General features: G+C 49.2%; 4 protein-coding genes across 4 annotated transcripts; 3 read left to right on the top strand and 1 right to left on the bottom strand.

Annotated features, from left to right (window-relative positions):
* Nucleotides 1-588: 588 nt before the first annotated feature.
* On the top strand, nt 589-2,151 carry EDB91DRAFT_1053308 (Alpha/Beta hydrolase protein; the record flags this gene model as incomplete). Its single annotated transcript, XM_041313739.1, has 10 exons — nt 589-739; nt 794-894; nt 944-1,095; nt 1,147-1,231; nt 1,281-1,511; nt 1,558-1,636; nt 1,689-1,711; nt 1,764-1,847; nt 1,899-1,973; nt 2,023-2,151. The coding sequence occupies 10 exons, from the start codon at nt 589-591 to the stop codon at nt 2,149-2,151; spliced, it is 1,110 nt and encodes a 369-aa protein (XP_041177155.1).
* A 261-nt stretch (nt 2,152-2,412) lies between these two features.
* On the bottom strand, nt 2,413-5,047 carry EDB91DRAFT_1237374 (uncharacterized protein; the record flags this gene model as incomplete). The annotated part of the gene is made up of 2 exons (XM_041321582.1): nt 2,413-2,874; nt 2,927-5,047. 2 exons carry the CDS (start codon nt 5,045-5,047, stop codon nt 2,413-2,415), a joined length of 2,583 nt encoding a protein of 860 aa, XP_041177154.1.
* Nucleotides 5,048-6,260: 1,213 nt separating this feature from the next.
* Nucleotides 6,261-8,389, top strand: EDB91DRAFT_1248512 (uncharacterized protein; the record flags this gene model as incomplete). Its single annotated transcript, XM_041322946.1, has 5 exons — nt 6,261-6,289; nt 6,335-6,742; nt 6,789-7,045; nt 7,099-8,104; nt 8,158-8,389. The coding sequence occupies 5 exons, from the start codon at nt 6,261-6,263 to the stop codon at nt 8,387-8,389; spliced, it is 1,932 nt and encodes a 643-aa protein (XP_041177153.1).
* Nucleotides 8,390-8,949: 560 nt separating this feature from the next.
* On the top strand, nt 8,950-9,714 carry EDB91DRAFT_363142 (uncharacterized protein). Its single transcript, XM_041327004.1, has 3 exons — nt 8,950-9,126; nt 9,179-9,336; nt 9,394-9,714. Exons 1-3 carry the CDS (start codon nt 9,048-9,050, stop codon nt 9,520-9,522), a joined length of 366 nt encoding a protein of 121 aa, XP_041177152.1. The 5' UTR covers nt 8,950-9,047; the 3' UTR covers nt 9,523-9,714.
* Nucleotides 9,715-19,371: the final 9,657 nt, after the last annotated feature.

Genomic DNA, 19,371 nt, shown 5'->3' with positions numbered 1-19,371 from the left:
AGTTTGTTGATATTCCTCTCGTTTTCACGGAATGACTGGAATGTCATCTCAACTTTGGTCGGATTGAATATAAGTACAAGGTCACAAGTCAGTCGTTCTTTGCACGCGAGCCTTGATTGACATGGCCTGATAATCCCAGTCACTGGCGCGTGACGGTTTGTTCCTCTGGTTTTCACGGAATGACTGAAATCGATAGGTTGTACAACCTGCACAATGCAAGTGCTCTATGACTCGCAAACTATCACAACTACAGAGCTCCCTCAGTGTGATCAACAAAATATCGATTGTTTTCGCTACTCGGAGGTTGAAAGGAAATCGGCAGGCGGAGTTCAAGTTGATTACTTAGACTTTCACATCGACGTGACCGAGTACGGAGGTGACTATAGGTTGTATAGCCTATTAGCATGGCAGAGCATGGACTTGTGATCTTTCTGCCCAGCTGTGACTCTGGTGGCTGCCGTAGTGGCAGGCATGCAGAATTCCAAACGGCATCTCTTGCATATACGAACGCCGGGAAAGACGCCGTTTTCCCGAACCCCCAGCAGATACTAATACGAGTCAGTTAAACTCTGACCAGAACTGCGTCCAATGCATTGGTCTGCCCGCCTCACTCTTCTTTTGGTCCTGTCATTCGTGGCGGGAGCTGCTGCTACCTCCAATCCAAGGGCATATACCATCCAGTCTACCAGTTGCAGAGCTGTGGATCGCGTCTTGAATGAGGAGGTCAACATTACCATTGGTACGCATATATGCGCGTTCCTTGCCCACAGACATGTTAATATTGTGGTCATAGATTATGTGGATGTCAACCCAACCGCAGAGAAGAGCATCATCATGGTCCACGGCTGGCCCAGTCTTTGGAGCTCTTGGGGGTACCAGATTGAAGAGTTCAAGGTAGATATCTTTTCCATCTGCCGACACCTCTCAGGCTGATCTGTTTCAGGACGAGTATCGCATGATAGCCATCGACGTTCGTGGCTTCGGGGGTTCAACACACCCCGCTGATGTACAGTCATCCAGTACGTTGGCCGATATCACTGGCGATCTCACTTGTGTCCTCGGACATGTTGGGATCCAATCTGCCGTTTGTCTCGGGTATGTTTTGAACTCAGCGGATCTGTTCCTACTCATCTAATATCTGTATAGTCATGACTGGGGTGCTGAGGTTTGCTATGAGGCTGCCCGGAGACGACCTGATGTCTTCTATGCCCTGGTTGGCGTGACTGTTCCGGTAAACAGACCGTTGCCTCACAAATTCCCTGCCTAACAATCATAACCAGTATATGCACTCTGCCGGTCCCTTTGCGGACAGCGCTCAGCTCGCAGCAGTCATGCCTAAGCTGGCGTACCAAGTTTTCTTCGAGAACCATACGACAGAAGCCGTAGCAGAGCTGAACAAGGATATCAGGAGAAGCTTGCGCGCTACTTTGCGCACTGTCAACAGCACCCCTCCAGACAGCTTCCTCACAAGCGTCAATACCTACCTCGGTGCATATGACAATGTAACGGAGGTACGCATGGCACTTATTCTATGATAAGGTTACTAACCTTGACCAGATTCCTCCCATTCCATTCTTCACCTCGGACGACGAAGACTATTTTGTCGAACGGTTCAGCATACAGAAATTTGACCATAGTACGAAACAGGATTGCTCAGATGCCGGATTGCGCTAATCAATACCCCGCAGCTCTCATCTTCTACACTCGCGGAGTACGTAGATATCTTCTCACAATACACCCATGACTGAATATGAGATGCTTAGAACCGCTATGGAACATGGCAATCTACTCAAGCGCAAGCGAATTACACCATTCCTCAGCCCGTCTTGTCTGTTTTGCCTCTAAACGTGGGTTATCTGTCAAAAGATGCAACACCTTACTCATGTGCATCACCACAGGATCCTGTCGCAGACTGGGTGTTCGCCGCCAAGTACTTGAAATCAGCGGCGTTCCTCCCACAACTGACGACCAAGGTATGTGCTATGATCTTTCGCCAAAAACTCCTTTGACAGTCGAATGAAGACAATGGAAGGTGCCCACTGGCCCCACCTCGAGCACCCCCAAGTGTTCAACGGCATTCTCAGAGCATGGTTAGAGACCTTGGAGTATTCCCTTACGCCAGCCCAGCGAGTCTTCTCAGACGAGTTGTAATCCATAATCTTATTACCGTAATTTATTATTCACAATTCAAGCAGTCCAGGAAAGTAGAGCAGACACTCAAGGACATGTGTACAATAGCAAGCATAATGCAGTACATGGATCAGGGGGTATACCACCAGATGAACATATCTAGACGCGTGTGAAGAGGTGTTACTGGAAACAGCATAGAACGTACATAGGTACAGTATATTGCATAGGTCAAAGTAGGGGTCATACGTGCGCATATATTGGGGTGGATCACGACACAATAAATTACCCGTCAGATGGAAGGCCATCGCCGTTTTGCAAACTGACACCCAGAGTCTGGCGGAGTAGCATTTCAACGCGCTCCCGCTCGTCGCTGATGCGCCCCATTTCGTCCTCCCAGCGTGCGACGCGGTTGTCGTATATCGAGCGAAGGGCACCGAGGCTGCCGAGTGCGGTCTCGAGTGCGCGCTTGAGGTCTCCTTCTCGCGACTCTGAGCTGCCGTCGGAACCATCTCCCGAAGAAGCAGAGTTGAGGAGTCTGTCGACGAGTGTTATGCCCTTGGCGCGGGATGCTCGTCTACGGGCAGCGATGCCGCGGAAAGAGTTTCGTATGTTGAGTATTCCAGGGGACTGCGTCCCTATTTCGCGACGGATCGAACGTGATGTCAGTGCATGCAGTTTTGTAGAATGCGAGGGTGCAGCAAGGAGGACCATGGTCGTATCCGTCTCGCAATCAAGCGCTTGGAACTATACGACATGTCAGCATCAACCCATAACTTTCGACAACAAATCATCTCACCGCCTGCTGCAAAGCTTCCCACCGTGTATCCCATCTCCTCCGTCTCTTTTCTATGTTGTTGACGTAGTTCGGATGATACTCCAAGTCTAACAAATCATCCTTATCATCCTCGTCCTCATCAACCCACTCAGCGCCATCATCAGGCACCGTCCCATTCACCCAGTTCCCCTCCTCAGCCACCTCAAACCGCTCCTCACCAGCGGTCTCCTCGCCAGACGAGTATGGCTCGGGGCTTGTATCCCGCGGCTGGGTGCTGTCCACACGAGGCGGTGGCTTGATCTTCCGCTTCGTGCTCTGGATTCGTAGATCATTGGATGTCTGACGCCGCTTGATCCCACGACCTCTGCCCGTCGGGAACGGAAGGCTGACTGGTTGATGGCTCGGGCTTGACTGGATACTCATCGTTGCGGTGGAGTCGAAACGTGGCCGTACGCCTCCGAATGCACGGGACGCCTGCAGGTACGTCCATGGGTTGTATCCAGGGCCGGGGAAAGGCGTTGACGATGGCGAGAACGTGGAGTCCGATAATGCTGCGTGGTTGTTCAGGGCGTACATCTGCATCTGGAGGGCAAGTTGTTCTTCGATCACCGATGGATGATTGGGGTCATAGTTAGAAGAAGGCGCTGTGTGGATGGGATATGCAGAATAGGTGTTGTTGCGCCGAACGTGCGAGAACGGGTAAGGATAGGGCGAGCCTACTGGTGGTGCTGGGCTAGCTTGCATGCTGGATATCAACGGTGACGGAGCAGCAGTCTGGCTGTGAGGCGTAGGCGGTATGGGCGCGACTGGACGAGGAGACTGGAAGTAATGCGATATATAGGCAGCTGCAGCATCATCATGATTTTGATCATCCGAGTAGACTTGATTTTGCAATGGGTGCGGCCGTCCATTGCTCTGGTGCTGGTGCTGGTGTAGTTGCTGTTCTGCACCACGAGTGTCAGAAAACGTGCGGCTGTGTTGGTGCCGCAGATCATGCTCTGGTACAGAGTCAACCTGCTCAGTCGTCAGCCTCACCGGAAGTGCAGGCGACTCACGGCGCTCCTCAGTAGGTCTGACGGGAGGCTTTTCAAAGACTGCAGCGTCGAAGCTGCGGAGGCCTAGTCGGTCTGTGCTGCCATTGCGGTGGTGCTTTGTAAGACTGGCGAGGCGCTGATTTGCGGGTTGCTGCGGGGAGTATTGCCTATAAGGTTCGGGTAAGCTGGCAGTAGGTGAGCGTGGGGTATATGATTCTGGTTCTCCGTCGTGGTCTCCGTCGACGGGGAATTCATTGTCGTTTTCGATGAGAGTGTCATCATCATCGTGGTAGCCATTCACGTGATTATAGCTATCGCCGTTCTTAGAGGCTGCGATATCGTCTTCTGGTTCTTCTTGGACAGGAAGTGACTTGTCAGGAGTTCGGGTCTTCATGGCCTGCAGGGGTGGTGTGTTGCTGGCTAGCTTGCTGACTGCAGGTGGTGTCACGCGGGCATTGTCCGCAGCATTGGCTTTCCGCGCTGTGGGCGGGGGACTGGGTAGCCTATGAGAGGAGCTTGAATTAGATTGATACGAGTCCCGCTTATACGAAACATAATCGACGTCCACTGCAGTCACGCTCTCACCACCGGACGAGCCATTAGGCGTGTGGTAAGAGGGAGAAGCGCGCTCAGGAGAGGGCACACGCTGCTGGGGGTGTCCCAAGGGTGAGTAGGACGGAGACCCAGTCTGACTCGACGGGAGTGAGCGCTCACGCGCACGAGCACTATCGCTCTGTTGGACTTCCTTCTCGCGTTCAACAACGCGCATGGAGCGGGAGCGCTGGACACCACCGCTCCCTTGACCATCTGCATCCTTTGGACTCGCTCGTTCGTTCGCGCGGACGCGATCGCCGACAGGGTCTTTGAGAGGTGAAGGCACCTCGCGGACATACACGGCGCCGCTCGCTGCGCCGCCGGCGTAGGCAACGCCAGACATTCCAGGCACGGGCGGCTGCTGGCTCAGGGCTTGTGCATAGTCCGCTCGCTCAATCTCTGCCATGAGCTCTTCTGTCATATGCCAATTCTCCTCCATGGCATGGAAGTGTGTTAAGAACTGGGGAGGGGGTACCCTGTTAATAGGGCGTGGGTAACCCATTGGTGGATTCATGCCAAGGTGAGCGTGGATGTTGGGCTGACTGAGTGAGTGTTGGGGTAGAGGAGGGGGCTGATGAATGTTAGGCTGGCTGAGTGAGTGTTGGAGTGGAGGTGGGGCCTGATGCATGTTTGGTTGATTCATTGAGTGAATAGGAGCCGATGGGGGGTAGTGCCCCTGGATTGCTTCTTCTCGGAGATGAGAAGGCTGATTGTGTGGAGATGGGAGTTTAGTCACGTTGGGTGCGACTTGCGTGAGGGCAGGCGGAGAGGAAGTGCGTTTTGACTGCGGGGATATGTTTGCAGTGGTGGGGCTTGCCTGTTGTGCCTGGCGTTGATTCGCAGCCTGGGTTGCATTGAAAATTTGCATGACGGAGGGCACGACAGGCAGAGATTGGGCCTTGATCGTCCTTTGTCTTGGAGATGGGGACATCTCACGAGGTGGTGTGTTCTGGGACGAGCCTAATATAAAGCGTCAGTTTTGGGAGTTGAAGCAATTATTGGATAAGAGAAGATCCGGTAGCGTTTTAACAAAAGGCAATGGAATTGAGTACGACGGGTGAATGGAATGGAAGGTGCTGTAGAAGCATAACTATCGTACGAGACGTAAAACTGACGATGTAGAAGGGACGTGTTAGGACACAAAAACGGCCGGGCCATGCTAATCATGATGATCGCCCACACATTGAGAAGGCACTGCGATGGGAACATAGGCACGAGAGCAAAAAATAAAAGGAACAGACCTTGAACACCGGAATACATTTGAACTTTTCTTGGTTTGTGTGGGGAGTGACTGGTAGTTGTCATGGGCTATATAGTGCGCGCAATGACTGTGATGCTCGCTGAAAGATGGGGGAAGAAAGCAAAGGTAAGATCTGGAAGATAACAAGCTGAAGAGCGTAAGTTAAACGTACGCGCGTTTCCAACGTGGCCTAAGGCGTTGCAAGCAGACTGTAGGGGTGGGTAAGGGCCGCGAATGGAAGCGCCGCCTCGAGGCTAACACTAACCTGGCAAGGTACACGCGCCCGGACCGGGTACAATCATTGACCTATGACTTACCTGTGTTAAGTATAACAAGATCAATGATCACTTACATGATAATTCACATTTCCTACGTTCATAACCGCGTTAGTTCAATCAGAATTTAAATTATTACACTCACAAGAAGTTCAAGAACACACCCCAGTCACACCCCAGTCACACGTCACCCTACATCACTTCTCATCATTATGCCGTCTGGCTCACTGGCCAGTGCAAAGTAAGTTCATCAATCAATTTAATACTAGTTCTAATAATTATACAGGTTTCTACAGCTATACGAATCACTTCCACCTGATGCACAGCACGCTCTCGTCGAGAGTTCCCTTGCACCACTTCTCAATGTCATCTCCAAAGACAAATCAAACCGTACTCTTGCATCAGCAGCCCGCATGCACAAAACCTATGCCGACATGCCAACTTTGAACCTCAAAGCAAAAAAATTGGAGATCGCTGCACTTCTCGACGAACTCGCTCGTGACAACAAACGATCATATGTGAAAGAAAAGTCTCGCAAAGAAGAACTCCTCGCAGAAGTCATCGACAGCGTTATCGACTGGCTCAATGATATTTGGAGAGTCGTCTATGAATACGGTACAAATTTCTCAAAGGCCCATGCTTGTCTCTTGTACGCGTCTCAAGCGGTCGAACAGATCGGAAACGCGCGCGTCGGGTAAGGTCTTGTGCAGTCTTAGTTGGCGTGGCTTATATCCTTTCAGGTGCAAGTGTTCTTTCATGAATATGTACATCTCCGTAAAAATAAGACGCTCCTCTGGCAAGGTCGTCAAGTCTTTCCATTTCACTGGCGCGCATAACCTTGAGCGTGTCATGCTTTGGATTTGGCGTGACCTGTTTGTGGTCATGCTTGCCGATGGCACTAAGCGCCAGAAGGCCGCTATACCTGATATGCTCGACGATATACGCGTCGAACATGGCTGGAAAGCCCTCGAGCGATTACTCTACGGTGGTCGAAAAGGTAAGCTCCACTCCCTTAACTAAACTGTGATAACCTTTACGCCGTGGCATCAGCCGATGAAGACGAAGACGAAGATGAAGGCCTTGATGACGATATCGATTATGACGATGACCACAGCGAAGACTACACCGACACTGATGGCAGCTCCAACGGTGCCGCATGCAGCGATGCTCAATGTCCCTGTGGATTCCACGCATCTCATTGGTCTCACAAACTCAATAACGTTCGCATCTCCCTGCGCGATCTCATTCGCACCTTCCTCATCTCCCTCTTCTCCACTATGCCCAGCCCGGCTCTCTTCGCAAGTATTGGCGACATATCCGAAGCAGATGGAATAGACGAGGACGAACTTTGCGAAGAGCTCCTCCCCGCACTCATGTGTGTCGCCACCTACAGCTCCGAGAATTATGCCGCTGCATTGCATATCTGCGCGCTGCATGCCCACGCAGATAATATCAATAGCTTACTCAACAGCCACGCCCACCTTCTGCGTCCTCGTGACGCGCCAGCACATCAGCTTTCAACCATAATTCTTGCCTCAAAACCGTTCTACCAGTTAAATGCACTGCGTATCCTCGAGAAAGAACTGCTCGACACGGCACATGCCATACGCGCCGCCGTACGGAGCGCATTTTGCCATATTGATGTTCAGGCCAATAAGACGGAGCTAACCGAGATACTTGCATTACGCCAGGAGGCACTGGGGCGACGCGGACGGATTGAGCGCTGGGTGGGTGCTGTGGTGACGCCCTCCAGTGACAGCACCCATCCGATGGCACTTGCGGCGCTTATGATGGGTCTTCCTCTCCCACCTGGGATGGAAGGGGCTATGGATGACGCGGACCCGCTCGGGTACATTGACTTGGAGATTGATGATCCGGAGCTAGATGACCTGCGGGAGGAGTTCCGACCAAACCTCAAGGCACGCCTCGATGGTTGGATAGCGGCAGGCCGGACAATAAAGGGAGGAATGGCAGTGCTACTGAATGTGTATACTGTCATCCTGGAGATGATGCCCTTCATGGGTGTGCAGGACATAGTAGATGAGATGACAGGACGGTGGGTTCTTTCCCGCTGACGTCTTATACTAACTGATCGAATTGTCGACAAAGGCTCTCCGACAAACCAAGCAAAATATTCCTCATCGATGCGCTTGAAGCACTGTGGGAGTTCTGCAGGCAGCAGAAACGCAAGTTTACGAAGCCAAAAAACAAGCAAAAGCCGTCCTCTGCCCCGGGCACATCTCAAACGCCGGGACAGTCAAGTACTTCTGGGGGAGTCACGTTCGTCACGATAAATAATCCGCAGCCTCGTCCGGGTGGAGGGATGGATGATGTCGATTGAGTTTACCCCTTTTCTTTCTTTTTCTTACAGCGCGCATTCTTAGCTTACTAGCATGTTATTTTCGTGGCACTATCAGTATCAATTCGCCTCACTCTTGAGTGACAAACCACGATCTAGGGTTAGGGTTAGGGCCCCAAAACACACACAAACACCTTAACCGCATCCTTGTTTCCATATTTGGGACTTACCTTGTCAAGATCTTCACAGAAACGACTCCTTGTATTCAGGGTGCATCCAATCAGTTCTGACCTTGGTGAAAAATACAAAGATTCCATGAGTCTGCGTGGGTTGACGGGCGTTACAACTCCGCGATGTGAGTGTACCCATGGTATTTCTTGTCTGGGCCCATTAATAGCGGCAGGCCATTCCCTCGTAAACAGCGTGCCTTGCCATAGTGGCACCCTGGCTTCTCAGACATTTCCGTATATGACGCGCCTTGTCGCGGCCATCGGGGCTATATAGGCTCGAGTCAGCGAGTGCCTTGCTGTAGCACTTCCATCGCGCAGTAACTGGCCGTACTTTAAAGTCCCAGAACCGCCTCCTTCATTTTCTTCTTATAACTAAGAGCTCCAAGCGGCCACAATATCCTGAGCCCTCCGCCCGTCGTTCATTCATCCATTCATCTTATTCGTTCTTTTAACCCTACTTGCAAGCCAAGATGATGTTTATTTTCCGCTCGACCTTCATCACCGCCGTCTCAGCGTTCGTAATGGCGCTTTGCCTGTTTTCGATGTCTGGTACGTGCAGCCGCTGTGGTTCTTTGTGTTTTGACTCATCTCGTTACTATAGCTTCTGCTGCACCCCAATTCGGCCGTCCCATGTTACATGCATTGGATGAAGTCACAGTGTCTTCTGGGACCGCTGAGCCAGTCCCGACGTCAGCAGTCACAAGCACGGGCACAGACCCGGAACCTGATCCTCAGGTCATTGAAGCAGCCACTCCACCCGTATGTGTTTATCGTTTCGTTCCTGCGATAGTGATTCTGATGCTACATGATTTTCAGGCGTCAAGTGCATCTCTGACGGCGCCGGCTGCCGTCAATACCAGTACGAACGGCGCGTCGAAGAGTTTGTGTGGTGGTATGAGCGTTGTGCTGGGTGTTGCTGTGAGTGGGGTGTGGTTGATGCTCTGAATTGTCGAGCTACGGCACCGCAGCTGTTAGTGTTGGTGTTGAGCTGCACTCTGATCCTGATCCTGATTCATCTCATATGTGAGACGTTATTTATTTCTGACCCCTGGTCATGCTATCTCTGCTTTGTTTTTCGTTTCTTTGCTGTCCTTGTTATCGGATGTCTCTGTCGCTATATAGACTTTAGCCTGGATCACTGCTAGTTGTTTATGTATTTGCTAGTTCCTGCGTTTGTAGCCTTTACCTTTACTTTTACTCACTTGGTGCTTACTGTATCCTTTATTTTCTCCGTTGCATATGCATTCTTTCTGGTCATGCATGCAGTGAAGACATGTGACTCGCAAGAAATCACCCAAACCCGTCAGACATGAAAATCCAACTCTAATTTTACGCATCGATGTTTGAATAAACATCGACCGTATCAAACCGTATCGTCGATCTCCATTGCCTTACCCCATCGTATCTATCATATCTAGTTATCAATTGTTTTTGTAGCATTGGCAAATTTAACTGTTTCGAGTGTTGCGCTCGAAACCTTTTATGTCCACCTTTTATGGGCAACGACAATGCACAGGTCTTCGTCGCGAAGCTGTCGACGTTGTTGTTCAATGACGTTGTTGTGATGGTGGAGGTGACTAATCATTAATTTGGTATTCCATCGATGACTGTCCCGGACCGACCAACTACGATGAACGTCTATTTGGAAATCAACGTAGCGAATTAGTGCGATAATGACGCCTGCTAGGCTAAGTCGTCGTGATCCGGTGCGTCTGGAGGGGTCTACCATCCTGCCGTGATCACGAAGAGAACCCCGATGAAATTGATAAATAAGGAAGATCGTTCGAGGTGTTGATAGATAATCCTTAATTTTTAATTCCATTGGACTTGGATACACATCCGGTCTCCAACGCAATGTCTAAATGAGGGAAGGGTGTAACACCTCCACCCATAGCCGAGTTCAAAGAGAGGAATGTGAATGCAAGCAGTGAACGTAACGTCTGATGACGCGTGCAGTGAACGTTAACGCGATTGGGGGAAGGGAAGGCTTATAGAAGTAGCTGCGACAACGCTTGCAGCATACGTAAGTATGTCTGTAAGATATAGCTGAATCTAGTTGAATGGGGGGCTTGATAGAGGTTAGCCGTAAACGGTGCTGAACAGAGGCACACCCATTAATCTTGATCCGAAGATAGCGGTACCGATCATATGTGCATCATGAAGTAGAGACCTTGGCTTTGGCAGACCTACGTAGGTCAGAGTGGGAGTAACACAGATACAAGCGTCCATCTCACAATAGTCTCATTGGGACGAACGACAAGAGTAGGCACACGTATCTCTGGTTTACCCTCTCCTCCATTTTTTGTAGCAAGCTAGATGCACAAAGGGCTTCAGGTGACGCGGTCAACGTAGAATACAGTCTTGACGTACGAATATCACGGAACATGGTAGGAGATAATCATTTAAACCTAATTCCAATGTGCGCCAAACCTCCGGTTCCAATGCTGAAGTGGCAAATTTCCGAAAGAAGTCTGGGCGCAAGATTTTAATACTTTATTCCCGCAGTACTGGGCGAATATGATCTTACCGGGGAAAGTAGCAAACGTCAAGTAGAAGATACCTGATACGCGATCTCAGTCCACATCCAATATGACTACTATCGACTGTAGATCCTAGATAGATGACATCAGTAGCCGCGTGGTACCAAATTAAACTTACAAAGATATCGGCATGAAGCATAAGTACCATGAAACTCTGGGTCAAAAGTATGTTCGATCGCTTGTTGATCCATAAATAAATCCACTTATTCATGTGGCGTGCGGTGAGGACAGCATTAGCTGTCACTTTGAGATCCGGCGCCACTTTTCCCCTGATAATTGGCACATATGCTTCTCTCAAGACAGGGACATAACAGGTCCGATGACGGAACCTTGCCAGATGAATCTGAACATGAGTCAACGTGGCACACCGTGAAAACGCACATATTAAATTTCCAACATTGCATAAGTGCCATAGCCGATCGCGTTCCGAGAAGAGGTCGTTTAATGACACATCCGCCGCATTCTACGCTCCCCGCCTATCAAGCTTTAGAGAGTAAGCAAAGTTGCGATCCTAGCGGGTCCAAAACATGCCTGGGGACCAAGAAGCGATGGAAGATTTCCGACAACGCTGCCGCAAATCAAGGACGAATATAAGGAAGATAGTATGAGAGTCAACATATGACTGATGGATCGGTTAAGCCAGTGTTTGAAGCAGGGAAAATCGGAAGGCAGTGAGATATGTCACATCCGGGACAGACGGAAGATGCCAACCTGGTGACCACACAGGTTCCTGTCATATCAATGCATCAAACAGGGCAACTGTAGCACACCAGTGATGCATCACTACCTGAGTACTTTGGTGCATCACTTGTGCATCACCCAATGTATCTTTGATGCATCCCACCACCGCATTTTTAGACTGTGGGAAATTTGTCACTACACCCAAAACATAGCCATTTCTGGTCATCTCCTGGATCTCAACATTTCCCACACTCCTCCCCAGCACATTCCTGCCCACCACCATACCATATCCACCTATCTACTGTAGAGAAGTATTAGTGTATGCTATTTACATATAATAGGTCACAATAGAACGCTTTTTTGTCTGTTTCTGTCCCAATACAAGCTCCAGAGACCTGTACATATAATACAGGAAAAACATATCAAAAACACATCCGCATTTTTGCCCCTTCAATGATAGAATGTCTTGACACACTAATTATATGTTTTTGAGTATATATGAGTCTATTCCACCGCTTGTTTGGCCCTCTAAAGGTCCCTACACCACCAGATGTAGTATGCACACAAAAAAATAACAAATAGCTTCGCATTTTTTCAGTTTTAATGACAGTCCTAATCAGTGAGAATAGGAGATGTATCCTTGATATAAATACTCTGACATTTTCCTGTCTGATCCCTGGCCAGGGAAGACTTTATATATGTACTAGAAGTTAAATATAAACAGTTTGGATAGTTTGTGTGGTAAAACCTCAAAAATGCGAAAATATGCAGTAGTATAGCCAGGACGAGATATTCCATTGTAGAGAAGGATTCTGTTGCTATTCTCATGCAGCTATGTGATTTACATACTCTAGATATCAATAGGAACAGGCACCCTACCATCCTGGAGCGCTGGAGCTGCAGGATTTTTTCCCCCAGGGGGGTGAACCACCAGGAGAGGGTAAGCACATAGTACCACAGGGACTGATCCTGTTGACCTAGGCTCCTGATGTGTTGCATATGCTATTGAAGGAATGTTGGGGATCATACTTCCAAGTCTATATACCTAAAGCTCAAAAAATGCGTAGCTATTTTCTATTTTATGCTAGTACAGCACAGTACATGATATGGGGCGCTCTAGGGGATGTATTAAGGGCTGTCATATGTTCATATATATGTCTAAACATGCTATAAACACTCTAGAACATCTACATATCAAAGGGACCGAGAAGTGAACATATTTTTCATATGTTTTCCATTGTGTCACTTTTGAGGGGGCCCTGTAACAGGTATTAGAACAAAATTGTACAAAAAAAAGCGGTCTATTGTGTTCTAATATATGCATATAACCTGAACTACTACTTATCTACAAGCTATATCTAATTGTGGTGTGGTGTTGGTAGCGCTAATGCATCACTACTAACCTTACAATTACAGGGATTGATGCATCAATATGACAGGAACCTGTGCATTGATAAAAGACACCTATGAACTCGACTTCCGTACGTTTTATGGTGACACGGGGGAGGAGTCATTCGAGATATGGCTATCTTTGTCGTAGCACATGCAGACTAGCATAACTGGATGCCTCCTATAAATGTCGTTCATTTTGGTGATATTGTGCTTTTGTGCAATGAATACTAGATGTCCACTAGAGTTCGCGCATTTTGGGGGTAACGTCTATTACTCCACAACGTACAAACATAAAAATTTAATTCTTTTACAGTTCGATAGCCTGACATCGAAAGTACAACATCTACTAGTTTTTTTTTGAAACTCGACGTGTTGAGTCTGGCGGAGAGTTACTACCGCGCAGAAAAGTGCATTTTCCCTAGTTCGCGCACTTTGTCACACCATGTCACACGTCTGCCGCAATGCCTTTTCACACTCCGCAGTGTCCGCAACCGTTCGTACGTACTAGTGTGTTGCGAGGACTTCAATTTGGCATTGGTGTTTTTGTGCCGCATTGCGGAGTTTCCATTTACACAGTCTCGATGTAACGCTTTGGATAGATTGTCACGTCTGAGGCATATTTCTTTTATTACAGATGATCCTGACAAGCATGTGGCCCCAGAGAAATTTGTTTTAGTATTCTCTCATCGTGTATAACCATCATACCGCATTCCAGAATTTTATGTGGTGATCTGACATTTAGAGCGAGCCTTCTACGCACAAAACTAGCCTCCAGCACCAATAAGTTGGCCATGGGACGAGATCTACTTCGATTTTCTTCAAATAAAAAACATGGCACTGTGTATTATGTTGGGGGGAACCTAAATGCAACATACATAAGAATTCCGTGCAGAATTGCGTGTGCTAGAGTCAATGCGCGAACTCTTGGGACACACGGACTCGTGGGACTATCTAGTATGTACATGTTGGCGTGTTTCTTCGGGGGCCGTGCTTCAATTGATGGACTCTGATCGGTGAGGTACGGACAAACAGCGGGGTACTCTGAGCTCTCAGCAACGGTTCGATCATGCAATTGTGGTAATCCCCCTGTCGTAATGAGCATACGATATAATACAAATATCTCGGGGGAATATTCCATGCGGGTATTGTCGAGGTATAAATGAAAATGCGTCAGAAATACTCATGTTTTGAAATGCATATAGCTACAATATCTCTAGCGTCCTGACATCCATCATGTCACGAACAGAAGCCATGTCCTTGACTTGCGCGATGATATTGTTATCCGAAGCAATCCTCTTGTACTCTCCACCCCGTTGCTGCGCTAGCAAAAGTGCGCCAAAAGGTTGTCCCAAGCGAGCGATCAACCTCAATTCTCGTGCGTGAGGCTCTGTATCAACAGGTTCATCATCCCCAGGATACCAACCGAGCGAATCGTCTAGTGGAGACTCAGGCATAGATTCGACCATGTCCTGCGCATCGTCTGAAAAGTCAGGTAGCTCGAGATCATCCCGATTCCATGGACGGATGAGCAAGAATGTCTGCCGAGTGGGTCTTGCAGGCGAAAATTGAATCAGCTTGTGTTCGGTGGTGATTAGCAGGTCTCGAACACCGTCTGCCTTCACATCATACGTGGAGCATAGCTCCCGGTCTTGACCACGCCTCCGCCTGATTTCTGTGACAGGAAATGCGATGCAAGGCAGATGCAGTCTGCGGTGGTCGAAACGAGGAGCGCTCAGGTGGTCAAGCCGGGTATACAGCGTCAAAGCCTGCTCCTCAACGGCAGCATCTCGCAGTGATGAGACCAACGTTTGTATGCGATCTTCAGATAGGAGTGGTGGCGTGCATGGCAGAGGTTTGTATGAGGAAATGTCAGCTGGAAGACAGCTATTGAACCCGGATGATTTTCCTATCCAGTCCAGGGCTGTAATGTCACCCGACTGAGCAACAATCTCCTGCAAGAGCCGACCGAGCGCATTTTGCTTTGTCTCCCCATAAATGACAGGTAGGTGGACGCCGAAAATGCCGAACAATGAGTATGCGATGTCCTCCTGCAGGGTCGTGGCGCGTGTCGATGCCCATTGCAGTTTCTCTCGCGCACCCTTCATGCCTGGACGGAAGGCGGCAAGGGCCTGTGCATCTATGCCTGTTGAATCTTCCAATTCCTTCATGATAACGACAGACTCCTTGTGGTTGGGAGAGCAGTCGTTGAGATATGGGGTCCAGTCTTTCCGGTAGAATAGAATGACATTTGGAGCGAGAAACTCCTGAACAGTCCATCCTCGCGTGTTCCAAGCGCTGTTTGCGAGTGCGCCTGACTGCACTGAAGGCGGAACATCCGACAAATAAACGATCGTAAGAGCTGACTGACGGTACCAGACAAACATGGAGTTGACTGATCGTTGGAGCTCAACGTTGTTATTCTGGTCGATGCAGCATGTATCGCTCCATGCCCAGTGATGCCCTGCATCACGAGCGATTTGGCAGAATGTCTGCAGCTTCACAGTGGTTCCGACTGGATCCAAACCGTACACGGGCTTGCCCTGGACGTCGTGCAGCAGTGGCTCCTTGCTTTCCCACCTGTGCGATAACATCACCCAATCGAAGTACTTCGCGACCGCTGCTCTGATGGGCACCGTTTGGAGGGGCGCATGCATCATCGATGAATACAAAATCTCCTGGTACTCTGGGCTTTCCATAAAGGATTTGATCTGTGCCTCTCGATTGCATAAATGCCCAGTGGTGGTGTTTATTAGGCGAAGCGGAGCATTTTCCAATTTCGCGTTAATGGCTCTTCGAATCGCGTCTTCGACATCAGATGGACTGACATACTGCTGACGCAGCCCTGCAGAAAGTGTTAATCATTTTCACGTTGACATATGAGGGGTTCGGGCTTACTTCGTATCTGCGCGTCGGGCGCATTGTCTGACTTCAAGAGCATGGTTTTGAGAGCTTCGATTGCTTCAATATAGCGCTGTGCACGATAAAGCGCGGCATGCCTCAGTTCGTACCCCACATAAGATAAAGGATTGAGTTCGATGACCTAGCATGCATCGGCAATATAAGCACAACTGCTAGAGAGATGATGAATAACGTCCGCACCTTGTCCGCATCAGACAGGGCATCCACATAGAGGTTTTGTTCTAGATCTGCCTTACTGCGGTGCGCAAAGAGGGACTCGCATGAGGAGTCAAGTCCGATTCCTGCCGAATATAGTTGAATAGCTGCCTCATAATTTCTCGCAGTAACAGCCTCATCTCCCTTTGTGAGACAGCGCGCAGTGCACTTTTTCTTGAAGGCTAAATGACCCCAGAGTAAATGTCAATGTTCAAGTCGTCTACGACCAAAGCACTCACCAGTGGACCATTCGAGGTAGCTGTCCTTTGCATCCTCGTCGATCATGCGCATCATGTATTGGTGAAATTCGACCGCTTCGATCACTCGATCAGCGTGGTAGCATGCGTCACACCGTCTCTGGTTGATCATCTTCCATAAAGAATTCAAGTCCCAGCCAAAGAGCTGTACAGTACATCACCAATCAGTGGAAATGTGCAATGTGGCTTCGTAATGACGCACCACCGTGAAGATCTTCAATATAGGAGAGAACAAGTCGGTTATAGTAGTAATACTGGCCGTGAGTTGATCAGCAGCTTCGCTGTAACGCCCGTCCTCGAAAGTGATGATTGCGAGCTGCGCGCGTAGATACAACTGACAAACGTGTTCGAATACGAGGGAGCTCGTGAGGTCTGACATAAAACTTACGTTGACAACTCTGCACGGAAGTATATCCGAGCGTTGATGAGCGATGGTGAGGGCTTGAACTCGCCGCAATGCCTCATCGTGGCGACCGGCATTGAAAAGTGCAACAGCCTGGACAAAATTACATCAAATTCTTAGTCAGACTGACTAGGAAAACAGCGAGGAGAATACCTCGATCAATCGTAAAAGATCAACAGTAATTGGATTATGATCCGAACATACGAAAGCGAGATGGAAAGCTTCCATCGCATCCGAGAACTGCTCATTGCCGCAGAGGGCGATGGCCTTGGAAATGTAACCCAATAACGAGGGTTGAACGGTAATAGACTATGTCACCAAGTAAACTCAACGTCAAACGCATCACGATGGGCAAAGCGTCTGACCTTGGCTGAATCTTGAAGCGCCTTGTCCCACTCGGAGTTTCGTGCCCTTATAACTGATCGATTGGCATACAAGTCGTGGCTGTTGTCATCTGCGTCGATCTCTTGGGTCAGCAGATCTTCAGCGATATGTAGATTTCCAGTAAGGCATCCACTGAGAACAGTCGTATTTACGGCAAGGATCTGCATGAAGGAAGGTCAAATTCCATAATAAGTGAACAAATCGAAGGCGAAAAGCTCACGTCAAATAATGAATAGTTGTCGTCACCGCCAGACACTTCGTGAGATTCTGAGGAATGATTGCTTGGACTATAATTATTGCCAGCAGGCTCACCTCTGGTGTTGTGACTGCGTGACTGTGTGTATCGTTGTCGATAATAGACAGAAAATCAATGGGTGAGAGCGTACCTGCGTGACATTGAGAGTAAGGAATAACTGTCGCAGTGCTTCTTCATCGTCATTTATCCTTTCCTCCGCCTTGCGTTGCTTGAGTGTGTTCTTAATAGACCAGAGTTGAACCATCCCACCCTCGCATCCACTTACGAGCAGTTCTCTATTGGGAGAAATTGCGACAGCGTGGACGGACACGGTGTGTTCGAGCGCCTGTCCTATCTGTCGGTGTGTGTTGGCGCTCCACAGCCGCACAGTTGTGTCCTTCGAGGCAGTGGCAATGAAGGAGCCATCAGACGAGATAGCGACCGCGTAGACGTATTTGGTGTGACCGATGCAAGGTTCGATCTGATGTCCATTGGACGAATTCCAGAACTTGACTATGTTGAGTGATGCGGAGACAAGTTGCTGACCGTTAGGCGACCACACAAGGTCGTTAACCGAATATTCGTGCGCGTCGATCTTGAGAAGAAGCTCGGTGTTATTGGTGCGCCAAACCCGGATGGTACCGTCCCACCATCCGGAGGCGAATTTTAGCCCATCTGGACTGAATGTGACAACGTCCACATCACGTGACGTGATTGTTGAGAGGATTGCGCCGGTCTCAGCATGCCATATAATAATCCTTTCTTTTGACCCGCTGGCGAGCTTCTTGCCGTCGGGAGAGAAGCACACCGATCTCACCCCATCTTCATGCTTCTCCAGCGGACCGAGTACCATCTGCATCTGCTTGCTCTCGACGTCCCAGATTATGATGGTGTTATCACATGAACCGCTCGCAATTCGCCTTTCGTCTGGTGATATGGCGACTGACAAAACCCCCATTTTGTGTCCCTCGAATGGCCCTCCTACCGATGTTCCTGTTTCCAAGTCCCAAATTCGCATGGTGTCATCATATGAACCGGTGACGACCCGTCGACTATCTTTGAAGAACACGACTGCTGTCACGGACCGCGTGTGCCCTTGCATCATCCACGTTGGTGTCAATTGCCCTCGTTTTGTCTGCGCTGGCGCTGGGCTCCCCCTCAAAGTGAGATCCGCATCTCTTGCTGCATCAGGCACCCCTGACATCTCGCCGTTGACCTAGACAAAGAGATAAACGGTCAGTAACTTTTAAATTTGACGAGGACCGTACGTTTGGGACACCGTTGTTGCGCTGTGGATCTTGTGAGTAGTTGGACTTCTGCCAACTCGTTAGGCGCTTGTTTTCGGTTCTTGTTAACTCAGTAATAGTATTACCACGTTGCTACAGACTGGATCTCACGCCGTTTCTTCCATCTCCACTGCCCCTCTTCATAAACGCCCGTCATATACTATCGTTGATCCGCTCGAAAGGACATGTGCCTGGTATTATCACTCACAACAATGAATCCTACAACGAGGTATTTTTTGTACTCAACTTGTCGTTCATTGTCCTTTCACCGTCCTTCCCCACGAGATCAAGAACGCCCGCCAGACACTATTACTTTCACACTTCCGGCATTGTTACATATCGGGCATTCGCACGGTGTCCCGAACGGATACCAACGCATGTCACTGATGTACTGATTTGCCTGCTTACCCGCGATTTGTACCTCCTGGGCAAGTTTCCCATGATCTACATCAATGTCGTCTGCGCTAGGGCCAGATTCCGTGTAGACATGAGTTTCCCCCTC

Source organism: Suillus paluster (assembly GCF_016628075.1).
Source record: "Suillus paluster strain FC165 chromosome Unknown EDB91scaffold_26, whole genome shotgun sequence".
Classification (NCBI taxonomy): Eukaryota; Fungi; Basidiomycota; class Agaricomycetes; order Boletales; family Suillaceae; genus Suillus; species Suillus paluster.
This window is presented reverse-complemented; position numbering and strand designations above follow the sequence as displayed.

What these genes read in the sequence shown, in the direction of transcription:
- EDB91DRAFT_363142 (XM_041327004.1), top strand. Translation starts at nt 9,048, where the DNA reads ATGATGTTTATTTTCCGCTCGACCTTCATCACCGCCGTCTCAGCGTTC. An exon ending in TTGCCTGTTTTCGATGTCTG is followed by an intron (nt 9,127 to 9,178) that starts GTACGTGCAGCC and finishes TCGTTACTATAG; the next exon opens with CTTCTGCTGCACCCCAATTC. An exon ending in TTGAAGCAGCCACTCCACCC is followed by an intron (nt 9,337 to 9,393) that starts GTATGTGTTTAT and finishes CATGATTTTCAG; the next exon opens with GCGTCAAGTGCATCTCTGAC.